Genomic DNA, 21,776 nt, shown 5'->3' on the forward strand with positions numbered 1-21,776 from the left:
GAGAGCAGTTTGTAGTGCAGTTTCATTATGATTCTTAACTACCTTGCCAAGTATCACGTGATGAGATGATGGTGTGTGCAGTGCTGAGAGCAGCTGATGCTGTGAGAAACTGCAGAAGTTGTATTTCCTGCATTAGCAGAGGCACTGCTGGTTTATAGATTGCTTCTATCCTGTGCAGTGCCTGCCTGACCGCCCTGGCAATAGGTGCACAAATAGGCCATGAATTCTTCTGGAGGAAACAGAGAGAAACAAATGGGCGTTTCTCCAGTGCATCTCATCTCTTCTTAAGGACGTCTGTCAAACCTTACATTGAAGTTCTTCGTTTCTGCTCTTTAACTGTAAGGAGTCTAAGTGACCGGTTCATAAGGCTAACTAGATAAATCCCAGTCTTAAGCATCTGATAAATGTCTTAGGCTTGGAACGCCTTTGGCTATTTACTGATGTCGTAGAATCTAATGTAATAATTTACATTTCCCTGTAGACTGTGCCACTCTACCAGTCTGTGTAATGCAGTATATTTAAAATATGTGTATACTGTGGCTGAAGTGAACAGCAAAGCGTTCTTATCATATGCCTAATACACATGCTGTGTTGTATCGTAGATATACAGTGAAATGACTATATTTAAGCAGCTGTTTTCTTTCCCAGCTCTAATTTCTTGGCTGTTGGGAAAGACTATTGGTTTGTTTCTATGGTTTGGAAAGACTGGTTTGTTCACCATAAATCACGTGCCCAGATTTGTGGTGTAGCTATAAGCAGAGAAAGGGATAATTGTAGTTCAAAAATAACAACAGGTCCCGTCACCTTACGCTGCAGATCATTTCATAGTCAGAAGGTGAGGTTTAGGATTCCCATTAGCACCCAGCCTGAAGAGTTGGCTGAGCTATAAAATAAACCTGTAACATAAGCATTTTTTTGTTGTTTTGTTTTGTTTTGTTTGGATGCAATTATTAACAATTTGTTCTCTTGGAGAATGACATTCGTGTTTCATCCTGCTCTTAGCAAAGCTCACAGCAGTTGCAATTTGTCTAAATTTGCCTTCTTTCTGAAGTTTGGTTTTGCTGCAAATTAAATTCAAAATCAAAACAAGAAATTGTTGAGCCTGCACTCGTTTGCTGCCAGGATCCTTCCTCAAAGATGCCTAGCCTAAACATGAAGTTCTCAGGAGAGGCTCATATCCTCCTATTTGTGGGAGGTGTTCTAATTAGCCACCTGAAGGCAGAGAGCAAGCAAAATTGCTTCCTTTTTTCTGTCAGGTTTATCACTTCAGGCAGGTGCTTTCAGACAAACATTAGCAGTCTCCTGCTTTGCTTCCCATCTGGGAGGAGGGCATCTGCAGGTACTGTTTTTTCCACGTGCAATTTCTGCCTTCAGTTTCTGTGAAAAGCGTAGAAATGTTTCCATGGCATGAAACCAATGCAGGTATATGTAGGCCAGCAGATAGAACCGTGTGCCTGTGGCAACCTAGTTCTGGCAGTAAGGAGCATCGAAAGTAAAATTAACTGCATTGATTTCCTGAATGAATCGGTGATGTTAAGCAACAGAGCAGGGAAATTTATTTACTGTTGATTTTACTGATCTGAATGGTAATTACGATTTCCAAAATTGTTTGAAGAATTCACTGGCCTCTGAGATGCTTTTTATACTGAGCGTGAGGGGATGTGGCTGAGCATCTCTGTAGTCTTTGTCCAGCAGACCTGCCCAACCTGCATAACCCTTGCACAGGTTTCCTTTGCAGTGCTTCAGGATAGATCTGGATGGCATCGTTTGGTGAGGGAACTCAGCACTTCCGACAGGTCTCGGTGCTGAAAGCCTTCGTGTTGCCCTAGGACCACCGTGTGCTCTCTTCTTGCTGGAAGTGCCATTTTTTCCTCCCTGTCTCAGAAGGGACATCTTCATGTTTGAGGATCTCAGCGCTGGGCGGGATCTCGGGTGGCACTGAGTTCCCAGCCACTGACTCTGGTTTTGTGGCTGCGCCTGCTCAGCTGACGCTTATTCATAGTCTGCCTTTGAGATCCAGCACCATGGGATGAGGTTTGCTCATTGTTGGAATACTGAGACGCAGCAAAACAGCTGACAAGTATCTTTCAGGGATGGGGAGGGGGAAGGATCAAGGCAAAAAAAGAAGGTAGCATTCCATGAGAGTCTGCGTTCACATGGATTTTATTCCTTTCTTTCTTTAACCTTCTCACCTTCAGTGTTCTCTGCACGTCTGGCTCTACACCACTGTCTGTTGCAGTAGTGAAAAGGCATTATTACCCTTCTGGGAGGGGTAGCGTGCTCAATGAACACAGGCAGAACACCCTGTGAAGGCCACTTGTGTTCTGTACTGAAAGGAGCAGGAGGCTTTGGGTTAGGAGGATTTACATTTACAGATAGCTGTTGTGGGTGTACATATTTTGGTATGTGCTCTCTACTGGGCAGAAATTCTTGTTTTTATTAGGCTCATGAATTTTTTCAACTCTTTTTTTTTTTTTTTGTCAACCTCCACAGAGTGCACTTAAGCAAAAAACGAGAGTTCCAGAACAACTTCAGGATGAAGTGAAGCCTGCTCGCACCTCAAGCCTTTCAATTGCTGTGTGACAAACTTATAAAACAATGAATTCGTGCTCTATTACACACAGCCGTGCAGACGTTCGTTCATTACAGCTTGTGGTCGAGGTGTGTGGCAGCACGGGGTACTGCACTGAACGCTGTCGTGACAGGATGAGCTTGAGACATATTTAAAACACGTACATAGCACTTAACTGCTTGTCGTGGCTGACTTTTCTGTTAGGCTGTGCCTTTATTGGCATGGAGACACGCGTGGTGGGTCTGCTGAACAGAGCAGCCCTATCAGATCAGCTAGTAGCTCTGCCTATCTCAGTGTCCTATCTCCAGGAGTGCATGTCGGAGGGAGAATAAAAGAACTGGGCAAACACAGGCTGAGTCTTCCCGGATTAACCTGCCAGCCTTCAGCAAACTTTAGTTCAAGGACTTCCAAGGCCAGAGGTTGTATTTCTGCACTTGGCAAAATGTGTGGGTTGCTTTTTTTTTATTATTATTATTTTTTAAAGGTACTAGGGCAAGATTTTATGGGAAGAATACCAGGTTAGATTCACTTTAAAATGATCGTGTCCATAGTCAGATCAAGGGGATTTTCTAACACTGCTTGGCTCTGTAGAGGTTGGTGCCCAAATAACATCAGAATTGTGAAGCTGTGTTTAAATAAGACTCCTTAAATGGTTTTCAGCCCACATGCACATGCAGCCACAACGTCAAAAACAGATACAAATATTTTGACAGATACTTGAAGGGGGTAGTGGTGTAGGTATTTAGAGGGCAACAATGAGAAAGAAGTGGCAAGATAAATGATCAGGAGGTAAGGTTCTTTTTTATAGAAGAAAACAATCTCATACTGTCTCCCAGCATTTAGAACGCTGGTGTTATTGCTGTGCACTCAGCACCCCAGATGCTAGGCTGTGGAAGACAAGCCTCCCCAACGTGCCCATACCTCCCCAGCAGCGAGGCACGGCACTGCTAGCAGCGCTGCCCCGTGCTGGGGGCTTTGGCCTCCCCTCCTGTACAGCACAGCTGTACTCTGGCGGGTGTCCCGGGGGTGCTGGAAAGCAATGCGGTCTGCATAATCTCTGCCTCTTGACCAGAGACAGTCAGGGTCACAGACGTGAATATTATCTTTGTGACGCTTCAAGCAAGCAAACAGATAATATTTTTTTAAAAGAATGTTGTGCACGGTCAGTTGGATCAGATCTTTCCAGAGCCGTTCCCTGGAGGGGACGCAGCAATTGCTCACCCACTCCAGTCATTTAGGGGAAGAGAAAGGCAGGGAGGAGAATGCACACACGTGTACACTCCTGCGGGCAAATATGCACGCATGCAACAGGCACAGATTGGCCTCTTTCCTCTTGCTGAGTCCCTTGGGTGTTCCCTCTGATGCTAGGAAATGATTTTTGCTGTTCTTTAACCCAGGAATCATGCCTTGTACATTTTTTCAGCTGTATACCTTTACATACAGCACTAAAATCCCTCTTCAAACAGTATTAGGTAATTGCACACTGATTTCAGGTATGCATTTCCTTTTTTTTTAATTTTTATTTTTAATAACTGCTAAATAGGAAAATACAGAGCACAGATAACTTTGCTTTAGAATCAGAGAATCCTTAGAGTTGGAAGGGACCTTTAAAGGCCATCTAGTGCAACTCCTCTACAATAAACAGGGACACCTACAGCTACACCAGGTTGCTCTGAGCCCTGTCCAGCCTGTCCTTGAAAGTCTCCAGGAATGGGGTTCCACCTTCTCCCTGGGCAACCCGTGCCAGTGCCTCACCACCTTCACTGTAAAAGTCTTCTTCCTTATACCCAATCTAAATCACCCCTCTTCTAGCTTGAAACCATTTCCCCTTGTCCTATCACCACAGACCCCGCTAAAGAGTCTGTCCCCTTCCTTCTCATAGCCCCCTTTTAGGTACTGAAAGGCCACTAGCAGATCACCTCAAAGCCTTCACTTCTGCAGGTTGAACAGCCCCAGCTCTCTCAGCCTGTCCTTTTCATCATTTTTGTGATTCTCCTCTGGATGTGTTCCAACAGGTCTATGTCCTATTCTAAAAACTGCACATTTGGACGCAATAATCCAGGTGAGGTCTCACCAGCACAGAGCAGAGGGGCAGGATCACCTTTCTCACCCTGCTGGCCACGCTTCTTTTGGTGCAGCCCAGGATACGGTTGACTTTCTGAGTTGAGAGGGCACATTGCTGGGTCATGTCCAGCTTGTCATTCACCATTACCCCTAGGTTGTTTTCAACAGGACTGTGCTCCATCCTTTCGTCCTCCAACTAGCACTGCTACTGAGAGTTTCAAAACAAGTGTATAGATATGTGCTTGAAATATGATATCATAAATATATTTGCTTGTGCAACTTTAAGAATATACTGGTATCTTTTCATTTATGTACTTTTTTTTTCCAGGTCTGTTTTAGTGATGTAGCTGAGCAAGAGACTCATTTTGCTTTGGGTTTAGCTTTAATTGCCATGGGTGTGAAGCTCTCTTCTCCCCTGCCCAGTGCCAGCAGCAGGAATACCAGGGCAGGAGGGGTGAACAGAGAGGCAGGAGAACAGGATGCTCCTTGGAAGGGTGTCGAGAGAGACTGTTCTTGACTTGGCTCAACAAGAAGGGAGCACTCCAAAAGAGTTTTGGCTTCATCTCAACTGGCACAAGCACATTTCTGTTGGAGTTAGGAGGTGGTTTCTTACCATTAGAACTAAAGTTCTTGTCAGATAGTAAGGAGGTAACACACTTAACTTAGTTGCAGCCTGGATCATTTTGTCAAAGAGTTTTTTTCTGATGATTTTCTGGTGGTAACATGAGACTCCACACTCAAAAGCAACTTCTAGTTTGATTCTGTGTTATATAACATAAAGCCTGGCACATTCTATAGTGGTATTGTGTTTGCTGTTATCTTAGTGATGATACAATTGTAGAGAGGAGCATGGAAAAGAATCAAAAAGCGTAATAATCCATTTAAAATAAGTCGGTCAGCAATCCTTCTTTAGGTTCATATTTCTCAGGTTTTCAAATCTAGCTGCAAAATCCCTTCTTCTAAAACTTTGTCTGCAGAGTCCAGGCCTGAGAAAACAGGGTTGCCATTATGTGTTAAATAATAAAGGGTGTATTTAAGTCCTGGATTGGTTTACAGTTGTTTGCATGGGAAATGTGTGTGTAGGGGTGAAGTTGTTTCATGCTGTATTATATAAACATCTCTCTGTACTGGCCAACTTCGCTGTTGTGCTTTGAATTTTATTTTAGCTTTAAACTTGGGCTTTTTTGTTTTTTTCTTTATTTCTTGTTCTTTTTCTTTCTTGGGGCTAATGTTTTCATGACAGTGTACCTTCTTATCTGCCTGTTCCACTGGTTTGCTCTAAAATTTGTCTGTTTTTTTTTTTCCCACCTTCAAAAGCTTTGCTTCTGTTCTTTGTATGAGAGGAGGGCTTGGGGCAACTGTAAGAGATACCCAGGCCCCATCGCAACCTTGGGAGCACATTGTTCCTGTGGAGCCCTTTGGCTGCGGTGGGTTATCTGACGACCAATCCTTTACACAGGAGCTACCTCATTGCTACCAGAACATTGCCCAGTTTTGAAGTTGCTGGGCTAATGGCTGGTGGTTTTGGTGGGTGGATTTGTATCAGGTTTATGGACTTCATATTGTGCTGATGGTAGTTCTTCAGTAAGTGAATTGGGTTCCCGTTCTGTTTTCTTAGAGCCTGTGTGAAAATACAGATCTCATTCTTCTGAAAAAAGTTGTTTTTCATTTTTTTGTTTCTGAAATTATGTGTCTGGTATTTTCTCCCCCCTTTCAACCTGGCTTAGAATTAGTTTCAGGTTGATGAGTTCATATGGCTGAGCAGCACGGATAATTGTGGTAGGTAAGCTTGGCTGATGTGGTTAGTAGATGTTGATGGATGTTGAAGTATTGCAAAGAAGCAGAGAAGCATGGTTGTGTATGTTTTTTGTTTTAAATACTAAGGGCTTTTATCTTTGCATTATACCTCTGTAATTTTTCTTCTTCTATCTGAAGTAAGAAAATTCCTTTCTTTGCAACAAGAAAATGAACTTAGAACATACTGAAGCTGTGTAGTTTCTAAAGTCTAATGCAATCACAAAAGAAGGTTTTTGTGCATGTTTTTGCATTGGTGAGTCTGCCAGATCATCAGCCCTCTTATACCAATCCAAAAAAGAATTTCTGTCATGTGAAAATACTGTGATACAGTACAAAAATTCTTCTGGCCATGGTCTGGTGGCTAACTGTCATTTTGTCATTGCAAGTATTCAGTGAAATGAAATGAACAAAAAGTTAAGCAATGGCCTGGAGACCACCAGTGTAAGATTTCAATATTAGAGTTAGATGTTGGTGGTTGTTTTGTACAGTTGTCTTTAAAGTAGTGCAGTGATCTTGCAAAAAAAAAAAAAGGAGTGTGGCTTGGGGGAGGGAAATAAAGGCAAGGGTAATTGGGATATTGAAATTTACATCCAATTTCTTAGAGGGTTTTTCCTTGTTTCAGCTGTGGGAGAGCAATGCAGTACATTCCATCTATTGTGCTTTAAATGGAGAAGATATAGTATTACATAGAAGCAAAATGAAGCTCTGAAAGTAATTCATGACCGAGATCTTTCAAGTGCATAGACTTCTGAGGGCCGTTTTCCACCCTGAAAAGTTCTTGTTGATAGAACACAGAACAGCAGCGTTGCTGCAGCTGGCTCAGCCACTTTGCTTCCCTTGCAATATTTTACTCAGGGTGTCTGCACAGGGATATTTCTTTAAAGTTCCTGCTTTGGCCACGAGTGTTGCTGTGTTTTCACCTGTGGTTATGTGGGGTGGATTACTGTAGACAGGATTCCAGTTCCAGCATCACTTTGCCTGCAACAATTTTTGTGGTGAAGGGCTTATCCACACCGCCTTTCTCTTTTTTACACACGCATCAATGGCAACGGTGAACACAATGGAAAAAAACGGTTCTTCTACCCAGGGACAGCTCAGTGAAGCTGAAGGGCATCACCATAAAGGTAACCTTGGTATAAGACTTCTGCAAGGATCCCCTGGACTAGTGGGTGACAGGTCTCTGTGCTAGGAGTCCAGCCACCTCCATTTGCACGGCGTGGGCCATTAACACCTTCAGGCTGCTGCCCTTTGTACTCTATGTAAGCAGAGTTTGGCTAGCTCAAGGGGAGTCTTTCGCTTTGCTGTTGTGCCCTGCAGCATTGAACAAGTTCTTGCTACCCTTTGTGTTCCTATTTATATTACAAAACAATCCAGAATCTTGCTTTCATGTGCTCTCTCTGTACTGATGTACTCACAGCACTGGCTTTATCCATATAAGAAATGACCTCTAGGTCAGAATGCAGTGTGGTTTTGCTGGGTGGCCTCACCGAGAAATTATAGGAAGTGCCCAGAGAAAAGTAGCAGACTAACGAGGAATGTGCAAGAACAAATCTGATGTGCTTTGCTTTGTTGTGTTTTGTTTTACTGTTAGGCTTAATAATTAAACATAAAGAGAATCAAGTGTATGCATCTATAAGCTATCTTCTGAATGCTGGAGTTTGCTCAGGGATGAGATTTGTTCTCCTTACTGTGCACTTGAAGACTTTGGTGAGCGTGTATGTAAGCATGTCCTTGCCAATAGCAATTTCCATGCTTCTGTAGAAGAAAGGGCTGGTTTTCTTAACAGCCACTACAACTATGGTGGACAGCATATTTAAAAAAAACCTAAAGATTAATTTGTTGAAGTTCCTCTGCTGATTCTTCAGACTTGAACCAACCAACCAAGTACCCTGACTCTCCATACACTGACCACTTAGTACAGAGGTGCACAAGTTCTTCACTCTAGCACACCACCCTCAGCTGTCTGGGTGGATCTCACAGATCTCTTCTGGCACCTCAAGAGGTGGTGCTGTGTGATGGCAGCAGAGTTGTTTCCTCAGATCTCCATTGTGTTGTGGTGTCTAGAAGAGGAATAAAGAATTGGATGAGTTCTTCACAAGAGAATGCAGATTTCCTTCCTCTTCATTTGCGAACTGTGGTCCTTGCAGTCCTCTAGACATGGAGAACATGTTCCTTCTCCTGCAGGGTGCTCTAGAGCTGGGGCTGGACAAAGGATTTGACATCTTATGAGGAAATTGTAAGTGAATTCAAATTGCATACGAAATGATGGACTCTGGATTGTTACTATTCAGGATTGAGTTTTTAGGATTCTAATAGAATCCTAGACTGGCTTGGGTTGGAAGGGACCTCAGAGATCATCTAGTTTTAACCCTCCTGCCACAGGCAGGTTTGCCATCCACTAAACCAGGCACTGGATCAGGTTGCTCAGAGAAACAGAGAGATGTTATGTCACTCGAAATTCATGGTGCGTTTTTAGGTTGCAGTGTCTGTCCCTCAGTTCAAAGAAGTGGAAGCATATCTGAGAAGATGGACAAGCAGAGGCATGGAATAGCTTCCCTATGAGAAATGAGTAAAACAGCTGTGGATCTTCACTCTGAAAAAGCAGCGGCTGGGAGAAGGTGTGATGGGGGTGTCTATTAGGAAATGTATCAAGAAGGGTAGTTGCCCCTACAGAACAAGAAGTAGGGGAGCAGCTAGTAACCACTAGGTGCCAGATTCAAAACAACTAAAAGGAAGTGGTTCCTCACATGCATATACAGAGACTGTTGGGCTCTGTGGATGCAGCAGGATGTTGTGGATGCTGGAAGTGTACTTGTGGTCCAAAAGCAGACACATAAGTTCCTGGAAGAAAAATGTACTGAGGATTCTTTAACTGTGTTGACACTGCTTCTGCTTCATTAAGTCCCTAAGCTGAAAGTTTTTAGAATTCTCTAGAATGCAAAAGAGTCTTGTGGAGAACTTTCACTACTGGCTTACTTGTAATTTTGTAGTCTCCCTCAAATATCTGCAGTTTGCTGCTATAAGTGAGACTGAGGTAGATGGGTCTCTGATCTGATGCTACTATGGCCTTTATTGCTATCTTTAACACTGACCACGAATTTTAATATGACATTACTTTGCAGTTTGCTTGCTTCGGTTCTTCTTCCTTACCGTTTGGTTGGATGGTGCAATTTTTTGCTTTCAGAATCCCTACAATGTATCCCTGAACTTTCTGGTGACTTCTGCTTTCATCCTCATTTACCTCAAACCCTACGTGCAGCTTAGCACTGGGAGCAGATAGAAGAAGTCCTCTGACTAATGAGCTCATGGCTAGTCAGATACAAGTTGAAATATGGAGTCAACATACAGAGTAGAATTCTTTCATAACATCTTGATTATGAAAAGATAAGCACGATATTTGTATCTCCTCAGTTACTTGTAACACCCTCCACATGTGTGGGACTGTTGGGGTTTTTTGTTTGTTTTATATCAGCTTTCAAGTTTAATGCTTTATTGTGCACAGCTTCATTTTGTTTTGTGTTTTACCCAGTAGAACTTCTGTCTGCTATAACAGTTTTGTGACTGACTTAGGCACAATTTAAGTATATTGTTTAGCAAATCCTCTCCAAAGTAGTACCCCCTGGAGCTCAGGAGATTGCTTTTGTGCAGCCCGTGAGTGGAACTTTGCGACGGTTGTAGGTGCCAGAAGTTAAGTTTTGTTTCAATGAATTGGTCTAGAATTCTAGAAATGTCAGGTGCTTTCCTCATAGCTAAAGTAGCGGGAGAGCTTTAAGAAAAATCCCTATTTTCCAGTCTTGCTGAAGTCCGGTATTGTAGTAATTTCCTAGAGCTGGATGGGATTTGCTTTGCTATTCAGCTGTGCTTTCCTGCATCAGAAGACCTGCATGTCCTCCTCAGGAGGCACCCACTCACTTCCCTGCAGAGGTGAGAGCACTGACTGAGGGAGGAGCATAATGCGAACCACAGGCTTTTTAGAGCAGAGCTCTCTTAAATACGAAAATTTCCATCCAACTTTTTCACACTGCAAGGTGTCACATTTCAAAAGGAAGTACTATGGCAACCCAGTGGTTAGTTTATATATAATTAATCTAAAATTAGTAAAATGATGTCGTGATAAAAACGTTGGCTTTGTGTACTGTAATTTCTTATCAGAGTCATTTCTTAGGTTTACAAATAATTTGGCTGGGAAATATGATGTTATTTTGAAGAAGGAACAGTGCAATGGCTTTTCTTTTTCCTCACTACTTGTATTTCACTTCAAGTTGAGTGATAATTGATGGCAGATTGGGTTGTAACGAAATTTGCTATGTAATCTTTGTGTTGCATTCATGGAATGAAGCCTCTAATAAAATGTATTTCCAATAAAGATATTGAACAAATGTCTAGCTATTCACAAATGCATCATATTCGGAAAGTAGGCAATTTAGGCATAGATTGATTAGCTTTTCCTTCATATCTGCTGTTCTGAGGTGCTGAAGCTGCATTCCCTTGAAAACCTGACAAGGCAGAGAATTGTATATTTGGCATATGTGACTTTGGACATTGGTCTAGATACTTAACACTCTTTCTTCACGGAGAAAAGCATGTAGTCAGCCTTAAGAACTGTGTCCCACAATAACTGTTGCTTTGAATAAGATAATTTCAGAGAAGGACATGCCAGCTTGTTTTTGTTTCCCCCCTTTGAGATCGGGGGAGGGAAAGAAAGTTTGCTTATGGAAGTGTGAAGTTGCAAATGTGATATTTGTACAGATTGTTCAACTGATGGTAAATGGGTCTGATGGAGAATTACATTTGAGTGGTGATATTACTGCTGGGTGAATAGACGTTCATGGATGTTGGTCACATTGTGGTTTTTACTAAGTTGCTAATTCTGTATTTGGGAGAGCTCTAGGCCTGGCATAAGGTTAATCTGTTCCAAATGGTATTTTGATTTGTACTGACCATTGGGAAGATAGTTGTTGTCCTTGGGTGGTAGGTGCACAGAGATTTGTTTGGATTTGGGGCTTTAAAAAAAATAATTGTTATTGGAGTGCTCAGGTATTTCTCAGAATCACACTTCTTGGACATATTGCAGTATTTCACAGATTAAACACTGCATGTGGCACTCAGCTCCTGGTGAGAGGCAACATGAGCAGCTTCTTCCATATTGGACAAAAGAAATGATTTCTAAGTAATCAGGAATGGGTCTTGTATGGTATGTGTTATAGGGGAAGGCCTTTCACGCTCTGGGTACCAGGGTGAGGTTCTGACATGCTTTTAGCCTTCATGTGTGACTACTGTTCTTCTTGATTGAGGTTAAATCTTACTTACTCACTAAATCAGTGTTCTGAGTCTAGAAACTTGTCTGTTTTATAATTACAGTGCATGTTGTAGGTTGCTTAATTGTTAAGAGTTTTCAGCTAATATGCTGTACTCTTCAAAAAAATGCTTCGGACGTTTTGTACTTTGCAAAAGAAAAGGAGGGGGGGGGAAGTCCAATAAAATACCCAGAAGGATTGAAGAAGAAATTCTCTAATTTAAAGTGATCCAAAGTCATCTTAAGTTCATGAACCATCATCGTTTGATGTCAGCACAACTGAGCGGAAGTTTGTGGTTTGTTAGTTAACTGCTGCCATAGATTCAGAACTTCTTGCTGCCTGAGAGCGTGGATGGAAAGCAAGCACAGTAGGCTGTGCACGGCAAACCACACTAGAAGCCTTCTGACCGCTTGACAGCGGGATCAGGACCCTGCCTCAAGATGAAGCTTTATACAGCTCCTTGCATAAGTTGCTGCAGCGTTCCGTGTCTGAAATCGTGATAGACCGTGATTAGCAGAGCAGTAGGCAAGTATATCTGCTCCTGTGTTTCATCATAGGAGGGGAGAGAGAAAAAGCAAGCTCCATCCTTAGAGAGAGAAGCTGCTGCAAGAGAGGAAAAAAAAAAGGCCATCATTGCCTCATGTTGTTTTAGCATGTGACCAGTTACAGCAATTGTTGATCGTCTGCATACCGGGAAAAAAATGTCCTCTAGCATAAGAAGTTCACAGTCTCTACTTCAGGTCATTGCAAATAACCTTTCCTCTAAAGGCAGTTATTAAGGAAGTGGACATCTAATCCAACCTTTAAATATACTTTGCTGAGCCAGAAGAACATCTTAGAGTGCCAGAAAAGGTTTTTTAAGCATGTAGTGAAGTTCATTTTCTTTCCGTTGTTTCTGCTTAATTTGAATATTGAGATGTGGCTTTTTATTTACTTTTTTATGTGGCACATAGAAGAAAACTGAGGCTACAGAAGGCTTTAAATGCTCATTTAACACTTTATCTGTGTGGAGGGTTCTACAAAGTGAGCTAGGAAACTCTTTAAAGCCATCTTCAAATCTCTGTATTTTTGTGTTTTTTTTCCCCCTTTAAATATGACAGGTAACCAAGATGGTTTTGTCAGTATATGCTTAAGTCCCCCAGAGTGGAAGCTGGACTGCGTCTGACTGTACAGAATCTACAGATGGGACAGATGCAGAAGGCTGGTGGGATCAGTTATGGGGTCCCAAGCACAGGGGCGACACATGAAGCTCAGGACCACAGTCACAGTTTGTGGAAGTGATTTTTTTCCAATATCCAGAGTCTGAAGATGGCAATACCTATCACAGGGGGTATTACAATACATCTGACAGGGGCTGGGGACTCAGTCATTCCATGGTCAAGAAAATCTTGAGATCAGTATCTCTGATATCAAGATGTCTTACTTAGCGGAGGTGTACTCCATCAGGCATTCCATGCAACCTTAAGCATGTTTGTCATGGAATGCTTGTCTCATTTATTTTCTATCTTATAATATTTCTTACAAAATTTATCTCCACAGTGAAAAACACGAAGGAGAGAAACTTCTGTTCATTTCACAGTATTTAAATTGGTCTATGTTGTAATGATTTTTAAAGCATCTTTGTCTTATTCATGTGTTCACGGTTTCTTGCATCTTATCCCAGTTTCTATAAAGCAGGTTATCTTAAAAATATGTTATTGTTTTGTTTCCAAAATTGAAATGTGTCCATTTGGCTTAGGCACATTGCAAATGATGCACCTGTAGCTGCCGTTCTTTGGGAAGGATATATATATACACACATAGAAAACAATTCCATTTACCCATCCACCTGGATACAGAATTGTGAGCTTAATACAAACTTCTTTTCTTTCTTTCATTTCAATTGATTATAATTTCTGTGTATTACTGATCCTTTTCCTTTCTTCTTGGGAGAAACCTGCTCATTGACAAATTGGGAAGATTTAAGTAGATGGCTGTGATCATTCTCCTGACCTAGCAAAGAATCAAGTAAGTCAGTGGACAAATACTCAAGTCTGTAAGAAGTGATCCATTAAAGGAGCCAGTTTTAGTGAACTAATATTGCAAGAAAGAAATGGAAAGCCTCTCCTGAAAGTGTATTTCTTTTTTTTTTTTAATTTGTGGAAATGCTGACTGCCCATTAGTCATTGGCATTATCCATGTAAAGATATGATGAAAATGGAACACAGAAACCTCTTAGCAGTTATAAAAGTAATCGAGGCATTGGGTGCATAGACATAGCAAAACCATGGTTACACGTAATTTGAGTACCAGTAAAACTGTACCTGCCTTTAAAAATATATACGTATGTATATATATAACCTCATCATAAATCTGCAACAGGAAGATAAAAGTAACACCACGAACCTCAGAGTTCCTATGAATGATTTGCTGCTAACGTCAGTATTTTTTTAGAGAATGTGATTATTTAGATCAAACAAACATTCTTCTGGCATTAGTGACGTAACAGACTCGTGTTCAGCGAGATTTCCTGTTTACTTTGGGTCTGAGTGCAGACGTCTCAAGAAAGCGGGTGCTAAGACTTTCATTCCATATCTGCGTGTAAAGGCGGCCAAAACCGATCAGAGATCTGTAACCAACTTTATATAGGTTTTAATTCTTCAGAAAGAAGGGAGTAATGGCAGCTGAGGCACAGAAATCCCGTAAGACCCGGAGATGTCTTGGTTTGCTGACTGAGCTAATTCCTGTTGTAATCTTATGATTATCAGCCAGTGTGAATTTGGCAGCTACTGTCATACTTTTCTGAGCTGGGACCCACGTCGATAAATTCCCTTGGAGTCAAGGGACTGAATGGGCACTAAGGATAAACTGCTGCCTACTTAAGAGTTCCCAAATGGTGGCAAGGCATTGCAGTGGGATTCAGTACTTGGTTTTATTCCGTATCTTTTCATGAATTTTCTATTTCAAATCATAACTTCTGTGAGTGTTCATAAATAGAAGCAATACATCTTTTTTTGTAATTTCTGTATATGATTCATAGTTATTAAATTGCAAGCCTCCTTTAATACATTTCTGTTTCTAAAGGGCAGAAATTATCATCTTGTTTCATTATTGTCCAAATTACAAATAAAACCGGGGATTATATTTAACAATCTGTTGCTACTTTTCCTATTCTGTTGACTTGATTTCCTTGTACCTGTCTGCTCTGCGGAGAATAAAGGGCTGTGTTATAAAGCAGACCACGCTGCAGCATTTAATCAAAGTCTCATATGGACTGAGATCAGAAATCAGTATTTTTTTAGGGCGTCTTCCTTTTTTTAGCTTAGTTTGGTTGCATTTTGACAAATGACGTCATAAATGTGAGAGCTCACTTCATCTCCCTAACACAGCAGCCTGGAGACTGGAGTCCTGAGGTAACTTCTGAACTCAGGTCAGCGAGACTTCGCTGCAGAGGAAGCCTTGCTTTCAGTCCCAAACAATACAAATCTAATAGAAAGCCATAACCTGCTATAAACTCACTAAGTGAATTTTGTTTCTCTTTCGTGATGGTCTTTAGAAAATGAGGTGACTGATTGTTTTTGTAAAGGTGACTTCAGTAGATTTGTATCCTGTGAGGATAAAATGTGTATTTCTACATATGTGATTCTGATACTAGCATACAGAACAGTATCAACATTGAGACCTGCTTAGGCATTAAGTTACTGTTGTATTTAGAGATTCTGCAACCGTTACCTTAATTTGTGAGGCAAGAAATTGCTGCACGTGGAGCTATTTGGTAATTCAGATTGGCACTAGAAACCAAAACTGTGTCTTGGAGAGCAAGTTAATGACAGCAACAAACATACAGGAAGTAAACAGAGAGGCAAAATCACATGCAGTGCATCTTAAGAAAAATGTAGAGTTTTCTATGAGAAGAAATGATGAGAATCAGGAACAGCTCTGCAGTGGCCACAGTGAGAATGGATTCTTCTTCATGGGAAGTACTGAGCAGAGGGATGTCTCTCTGGAAGGCCAGGCTGGGTTCAGCAGTGCCAGCACTCTGAATTCATACAGAACTGAATGAGTGATCTTCCTTTCCAAGCTTATACCTCAGAAACTGTAGGGAGGGGTCCTTGGTACTCTTCGTACTGCTATGACAATTCTGAGATACCAAGTAGTGTTTGAGTGAAGTCAGATGAGGTTCATAGGGCCTGTCAGCCCAACCTGCTACCAGATGAACGTTGTCCCTAGGTGCACAGGGCTGTGCTTGAGCTCACAGGGCTGATCCAAGCTGAATGTATCTATGAGGTGACTTGCAATGTCAGAAAACACACCTTTGTGTTTTTTAGTGGTAACTATAGAACAAAGGGGAGAGAAATAGACAGCATAACTTAAAATGGTGTTTATCTGTCGTTTAACTTGTACTGGATTTGATGGCAATTATGTTATTTTTTCCAGGCAAAAACTACTTCTCAAGAATGCAGATATTCCCGTTATCATGAATACATATTTCAGTCAGAAGGTACTACTCAGTGAGCACTTAGAAACAAGCAAGACACAGGGTCCTACAAAGATGCTTATTAGAAAGAATATTATATCTTTGGCACAGACATTCAAACTAGATGACCTTGACAATAAGCAACCCCAGGAATCTCCAGATAATCAGGTAAGGCTCATTCATTTGGCTCTCACTTTAGCGTTCTGTAAGAAGTTGGTGAGCAGATGTTTGGAAATCATAACAAAAACAAAAATTACTGAGCTGCTCAGTTTCAGCTTTCATTTAACGAAGGCTGAATAATATGTGATGTTTATTTTAACAATATTTTCTTAGCAGAGGCCTCTGGCCCATCCAAAGGCTGAACTGCTGAGAGGTTATTTTGCTGAAGTCTCACTACTGTGCTAAATAGTAACTGTAGTTTGTTTTCTCATACACTTTTCTTCTGTACAGCTGAGTAGCCAAACTTTATTTGTAGTAAAATCAATTTCCTGATAAATGCTAAGAAAGTATCAGCTAAGGTATTATTTTTAATAAATATTCCCTTTTTCCATTCCTATTGAACTCATTTCCTAGTCAGTTCTGTCCTTTATTTAATGCATCATTTGGGAACACCAGCCTCCTTTCCAGTGTCTTTACAATTTGTTTTCTTTCCTGTTTTAACTTTGTTTATATCAAAATAACCATTGACTCTTAATGTCTCTAGCTGTTGTACAAGCTGAGGTATTTTAAGGGATTTGGCTATCTGATAGTTTGTACCAGCACTTTCATAAAGATTTGTTTAAAGTTTTTGGAGTGTCCACCCAAAAATCATTGTTAACATTTGAGAATTTTGGTCCCAGGAATCTAAAGAACAACACTGGGTGTCATTGTTGCATTTGCCCTATGTGTGTACATAAATATATATATATTTCTCTCTCTCTATATATATATATATTTCTATATATTTATATGTAATTCCATCTATAGGTGTCAGAATGAAGCTGTTGCGTAAATCAAATTCTAATCTAATTTCTTGCTACAGCTCTATCTGGTAGAGAGCTTCTACTGTGGTATGTGAAAAACAGAGCAAGTTAATTCTTTCCCTGATACTTCCTAGCAAAACCGTTTCACTTAAAACTCATAAGACATGTTTCATTGCAACTACTTTGCAGATAAGCGTATCATCACACCATCATTTCCTTATTAACATTGTATTTCTGCTTCTCAACTGATAGGTAATACTTACAGTAAGGTTTGTAAAACTTTAAAACTTTACATTGCATCCAGCTTTAAAAAAAAAGTTTCACTTTGAGAACAGAACTTTGGCTTGTGCTGGTACGGAGCCTATACATAAAATGCTACTTTATACTTTATACTTGCAATCAATTTTTTTACTGAAAGAGAGAGATTTATTTTAGATTGAAAATTAATGCAGCTACTCATTTAAACTGAGGCCAAATATAACATAATTTTGTACATAATATATATTTGGGAAGTTTGGAGGATTGTATTTCTAAGATACATTTGGTAAATAGCTAAAGGGTGGACTAAGGTTTGTACTTTTAGATTAAGTTTTTATACTTCTCATTAATCATCTAATTTTTAAATTGAAATATTTTGCATTGAAGTTTCTAGATGCTTGTTCATTTTTACATAAGTATGAAAGTCTGTAGCATTCAAGATGGATTTTACCCCTTTTTTAGAAAAGGGAGAAACAGAACACTGGAAAAGTAAAAATGAAACTATTCAAGAGGAAGAATCATAAATACTAGTATCAGTTCTCTTTTCCTCCTACTGTCAGCCTGATTTCTCATGGATTGACTTAGCTCATTCCAGAGCAGCAATCAATACAGGAGAGTGCTATGTGCTGTACTCCCTTTAGCTGTTTATTAAGAATCCTCAATGAACAAGGGCCAATAGTATGTAAGTCAGTTTACATGCAGTAAGTATTTTGAAACTGACCTTGTACTTCTTGAAGAGATTTTTCATGTTGTGCTTTTTAGCACTCCATAGTTTCACCATCCCATTAAGTGTTTCTGTTAATGAATTTTCCTTCACCAGGTGGCTTGTGCTCCACAAATCCATGACAACTGTGATCCTAAAAAGCATCCCTTAGCACTGAGTGCTGTAAATGATTCGCTGCTTGAAATGGTGGAAAGCCAAGGAGCAGTGGGATGGAGAGAAGTGCAGGTACGAGTCGTTATCCAAAGGGTGTACTATTTGCCCGCAAGAGAAGGTTTCAGAAGCCAGATTCAAGGAAACAAGCCTATCTATGCCACACCCATCATAAATTCAGATCCACTAAATGTTAGGTAAGTAATAAGATATGTGGGAGTTATCCTAGCGTGCTTGTTATGTATGAGTAAACAAAGAGGAGGGAGTTTGGAATTGTTGTTCTTAGCCTTCAGGTTCCAGGAAATAAGTACATTCAACAAGGTGCAGGATTTTCAATAGTCTTTTAATAGATACAATATGAAATAGGAGTAATGCTGCCTGTGGGAGGGAGGGATCTGTCTGTAGTTGCATCAGCAACTAACAGGAAGACTGAAAATGTATTAGGGGGAACCACTGATGGTCATGGGCATTCTATACTGTTTTTTGTGTTTCACAGAGTAAGTCTTGTATCAAACACTTCTCATTTACCTATTTCAGCCTCCAGGATGCTCTACTGTAAATTATGCTCATAGACTGGTCTCTTGGAAGAAAAGAGAAATATAGGGAGAGATGGAGAAAAAAAAGGCTTTTCTAAAATGGATTTTTTGATCAGACTTCACATGAGAAACGCAGGCAAACACGTGCAAACTGCCGTTGTGAAGCCACTGGAAAAAAACTCTTGTTGATGGAATTCCAGAGGTCATGGCAGTTCATCTGCTCCATAGTAAGAAGTGATCTGGTGTCAAAACATTAACACCAATCAGAAATCTTAAATGAAAACCGTAGAGCGTACAGCTTTAGAGTAGTGTTCTCATCTGCTTCTATTTTAATCTTTGCCTCCTGACACTGGTCTGCTTTCAGTGTAGGGAATCAAAAACGGGACCTTGTTTTGGTCAGTACGAAAGATAGCCAGGGCAGTTTTCCCTTTTGACCAGTACTGAACTTCAGTTTAGAATCCTCAAGGTTTGGGACCAAAGACTGATTTCCAAGTCTTTCTCCACAACTCTGGATCTAAGATTATTGTGTCTGTTTTTGAATTTCCTTCCTCCAGGGTTTGTACTAACTTTTGGTTCTTGATGGTTTAACATTTTATAAGCTTTATTTTAACTGAGGAAGTTTATTAAAGTAAGTTACAGTGGCAGAGCCTTTATTAAGCTTGTAAGTACAGTCTTTCAGGGCATTAGGAGATCTTTCTCCCTGCAATTAGTTTGAAAGATCCCATTGAGAACTCACCAAATGTAGTTTGCAATAGGCTTTGAAGAAATTCTTCAAAGGTTGGAAGAATTTCAGTTCCTCTAAGTCACCCTGCTGATGGTTGTACCATGTTCTCAGGTCCTTCTTGAGTTTTTGGAGTACTGGAATTCTCCTAATTCTAGCTACCTTGTAAACCACTGGATAATTTACGGCACTCATTGGTCAATAATGTTTCTCCAGGAGGAATTTAGGAAGATTGATCTTTCCTAAGAAGCATATTCAGTAATCGCTCTCAGAAAAGTAATTGTCAATAGCCTTGCCTCTCATGTTTTATAGAAGTTATATTGGGCTTAACTTGCATTATTTTAAAAACATAATTGGCACACCTTGTTGTGTAAAGTCATTGCTCTATAATTTAATTACTGCTATTGTATGTATTAAAAAAAAAAGATAGGCAAGGATGTTTACCAACCCCACATCAATCTTTGATTTAGAGGACAATATTCCTCTGTGTGGGTTTTCTTCTAAGGACTACATTTGATTAAAAGTCAGAGCAGTTGACAGCCTGTTATTCAAGTTGGTTTTTAATGCCACCAGTTCTAGCAGAGGACGAATGATAGCTCTCCGTTTTTACTTTTCAAGTTCTGACAAAATGTACTTAACTCTCAATCACACAATTCCTGATAGTTAACCTGCCTGAGTCTGCGCTCTTCATAGGAATGGGGTGAAACAACACAAATCTCAGATTGCACTTCTTCTGCCAAACTTGAAATAGGAATTAAAAAAATGAGAATATGTTGTAGCTGGGTATTCCCACGTGCAGTTGTTGAACTGGCCTATTGGAAATTCCTCAAATTTTGTCAGTGTTCTTGTTCAAGAAAGAGCTTGGTGACTGTCATTTGCAGCAATTAGAATTGCCTCTTGGATCCATGTGCTCTGAAGAGAAAAATCAACCCCCTTTCTCTTTGAAAGGAGGAGAACGAACACTTTTAAAGACTGAGGAGCAGAAAACACCTCATACTGCTTTATCAGCTGCTGTTTTCATGGCTGATAAGCATCCACATGAGACATTTCTCCTCTATCAAAAAAGTCTGTGTCTGTCACCTGATAGTGAGTAAAAGGGTTCAACGCCCTCTGACAGTCCTTTGAACCAAGTAATGGCCCATGCTTTTGTAAAGAAAACCTTTTTTTTCTTTGTTAACTTCTTTTTCTAAAGTAAAACTGCCATGAAAGCAACATTTGTAAGATAATCCACTGTTTTGTAAAAATAAGTTTCTATTTAGATATGAAGATAGGTAAGTGACTTGATTTGTATTGCAGGCTGTTGTATACATTCTGTTGTTGCGCACAGTATAACCTAGGTGCTGTTGCCCCAGGAAGCATGAGAAACACAGATAAACAGAGACATGGAATGAAATGTCGAACAGGGGAAGTGATGCATTTTGTTCAAAGCATCCGATTTCTAGAAAGAGTCTGGCAAATTGTGGGAGAAATGTATGTTTTCAGTGTTCAAACTGATTTATTGAATTGTTTAATGTTCAAGTGGGAAAAGCAGAACTTATGGTACTGCCTATAGGTATCTAGCTTTTGTTTTTTGTAGAGATAAATGCATAGGGTATAGCCTTTTACTGATAGGCAAATGGTTAAGCCTTTAAGTCTGACTTAGTACTTCAGTAAGACTGTAAGTGTGTTTAGCTGAAGTATCTCAGCATTTTCTTAGGATGCTCAGAAACCCTGCTCCTGAAAAGTTCTCCGCTTTCTGTCATACTTAAATGGTTCTCACATTCCCTGCATTATTATTGAATCATTTGCCTTCCCCCCCTGTAATTAGTTGTTCTTGCAAATGGGCTTTTCATGCTTAAGTTAAGAGTTTCAGGGGGGGGGTTGCTGGGAGGGAAGAAAGCATGACTTGCTTTGACTGTCTGCCCCTTTCCAGCATTCCTGACATACTTTTTGCTGCCTTTTCCCCTTCTGATGAGAAAGATACTTTTACAAATGATACAACGTGTGTTTGTTGTACACTACATCACATAAAATGAATTATTTTGACTTTCAGAAAAAGGCCTGACTATGAGTACATGAATCCCAGAGACAATCCTGTCAACCTGAGGAGTTTTCTGGCTTTGAGGTGTCTGACTCATTCTGTCGGCCTTGTACTTTGCGTTCCTAGGATCAAGCAGTGTATAATTTGGATTTTACTCTTAGCCAGTATCTGTTTGTTTTGAGTGGGCCACATGAGTTCAGTAAAAAATAGAGACGGTCA

General features: G+C 40.4%; 1 protein-coding gene across 10 annotated transcripts in view; it reads left to right on the forward strand.

Moving 5' to 3' along the window:
* Window positions 1–21,776, forward strand: part of LOC421106 (KIAA0146) — a 205,947-nt gene that overhangs the window by 113,561 nt on the left and 70,610 nt on the right. For 8 of the 10 annotated variants that reach the window (XR_003073926.3, XR_003073925.3, XR_005855832.2 and 5 more), the window contains 2 exons: window positions 16,147–16,354; window positions 18,227–18,477. The exons of the other annotated variants lie outside the window; for them this stretch is intronic. Coding sequence is in view for 4 of the 8 variants with exons in the window: in XM_025147953.3 (XP_025003721.2) it covers window positions 16,147–16,354; window positions 18,227–18,477 (459 nt within the window). In the remaining 4 variants the exon portion in view is untranslated. The remainder of the gene's footprint in view (window positions 1–16,146; window positions 16,355–18,226; window positions 18,478–21,776) is intronic. 10 annotated transcript variants of the gene reach the window in all.

Source organism: Gallus gallus, chromosome 2 (genome assembly GCF_016699485.2).
Source record: "Gallus gallus isolate bGalGal1 chromosome 2, bGalGal1.mat.broiler.GRCg7b, whole genome shotgun sequence".
In the NCBI taxonomy this organism is placed as follows: Eukaryota; Metazoa; Chordata; class Aves; order Galliformes; family Phasianidae; genus Gallus; species Gallus gallus.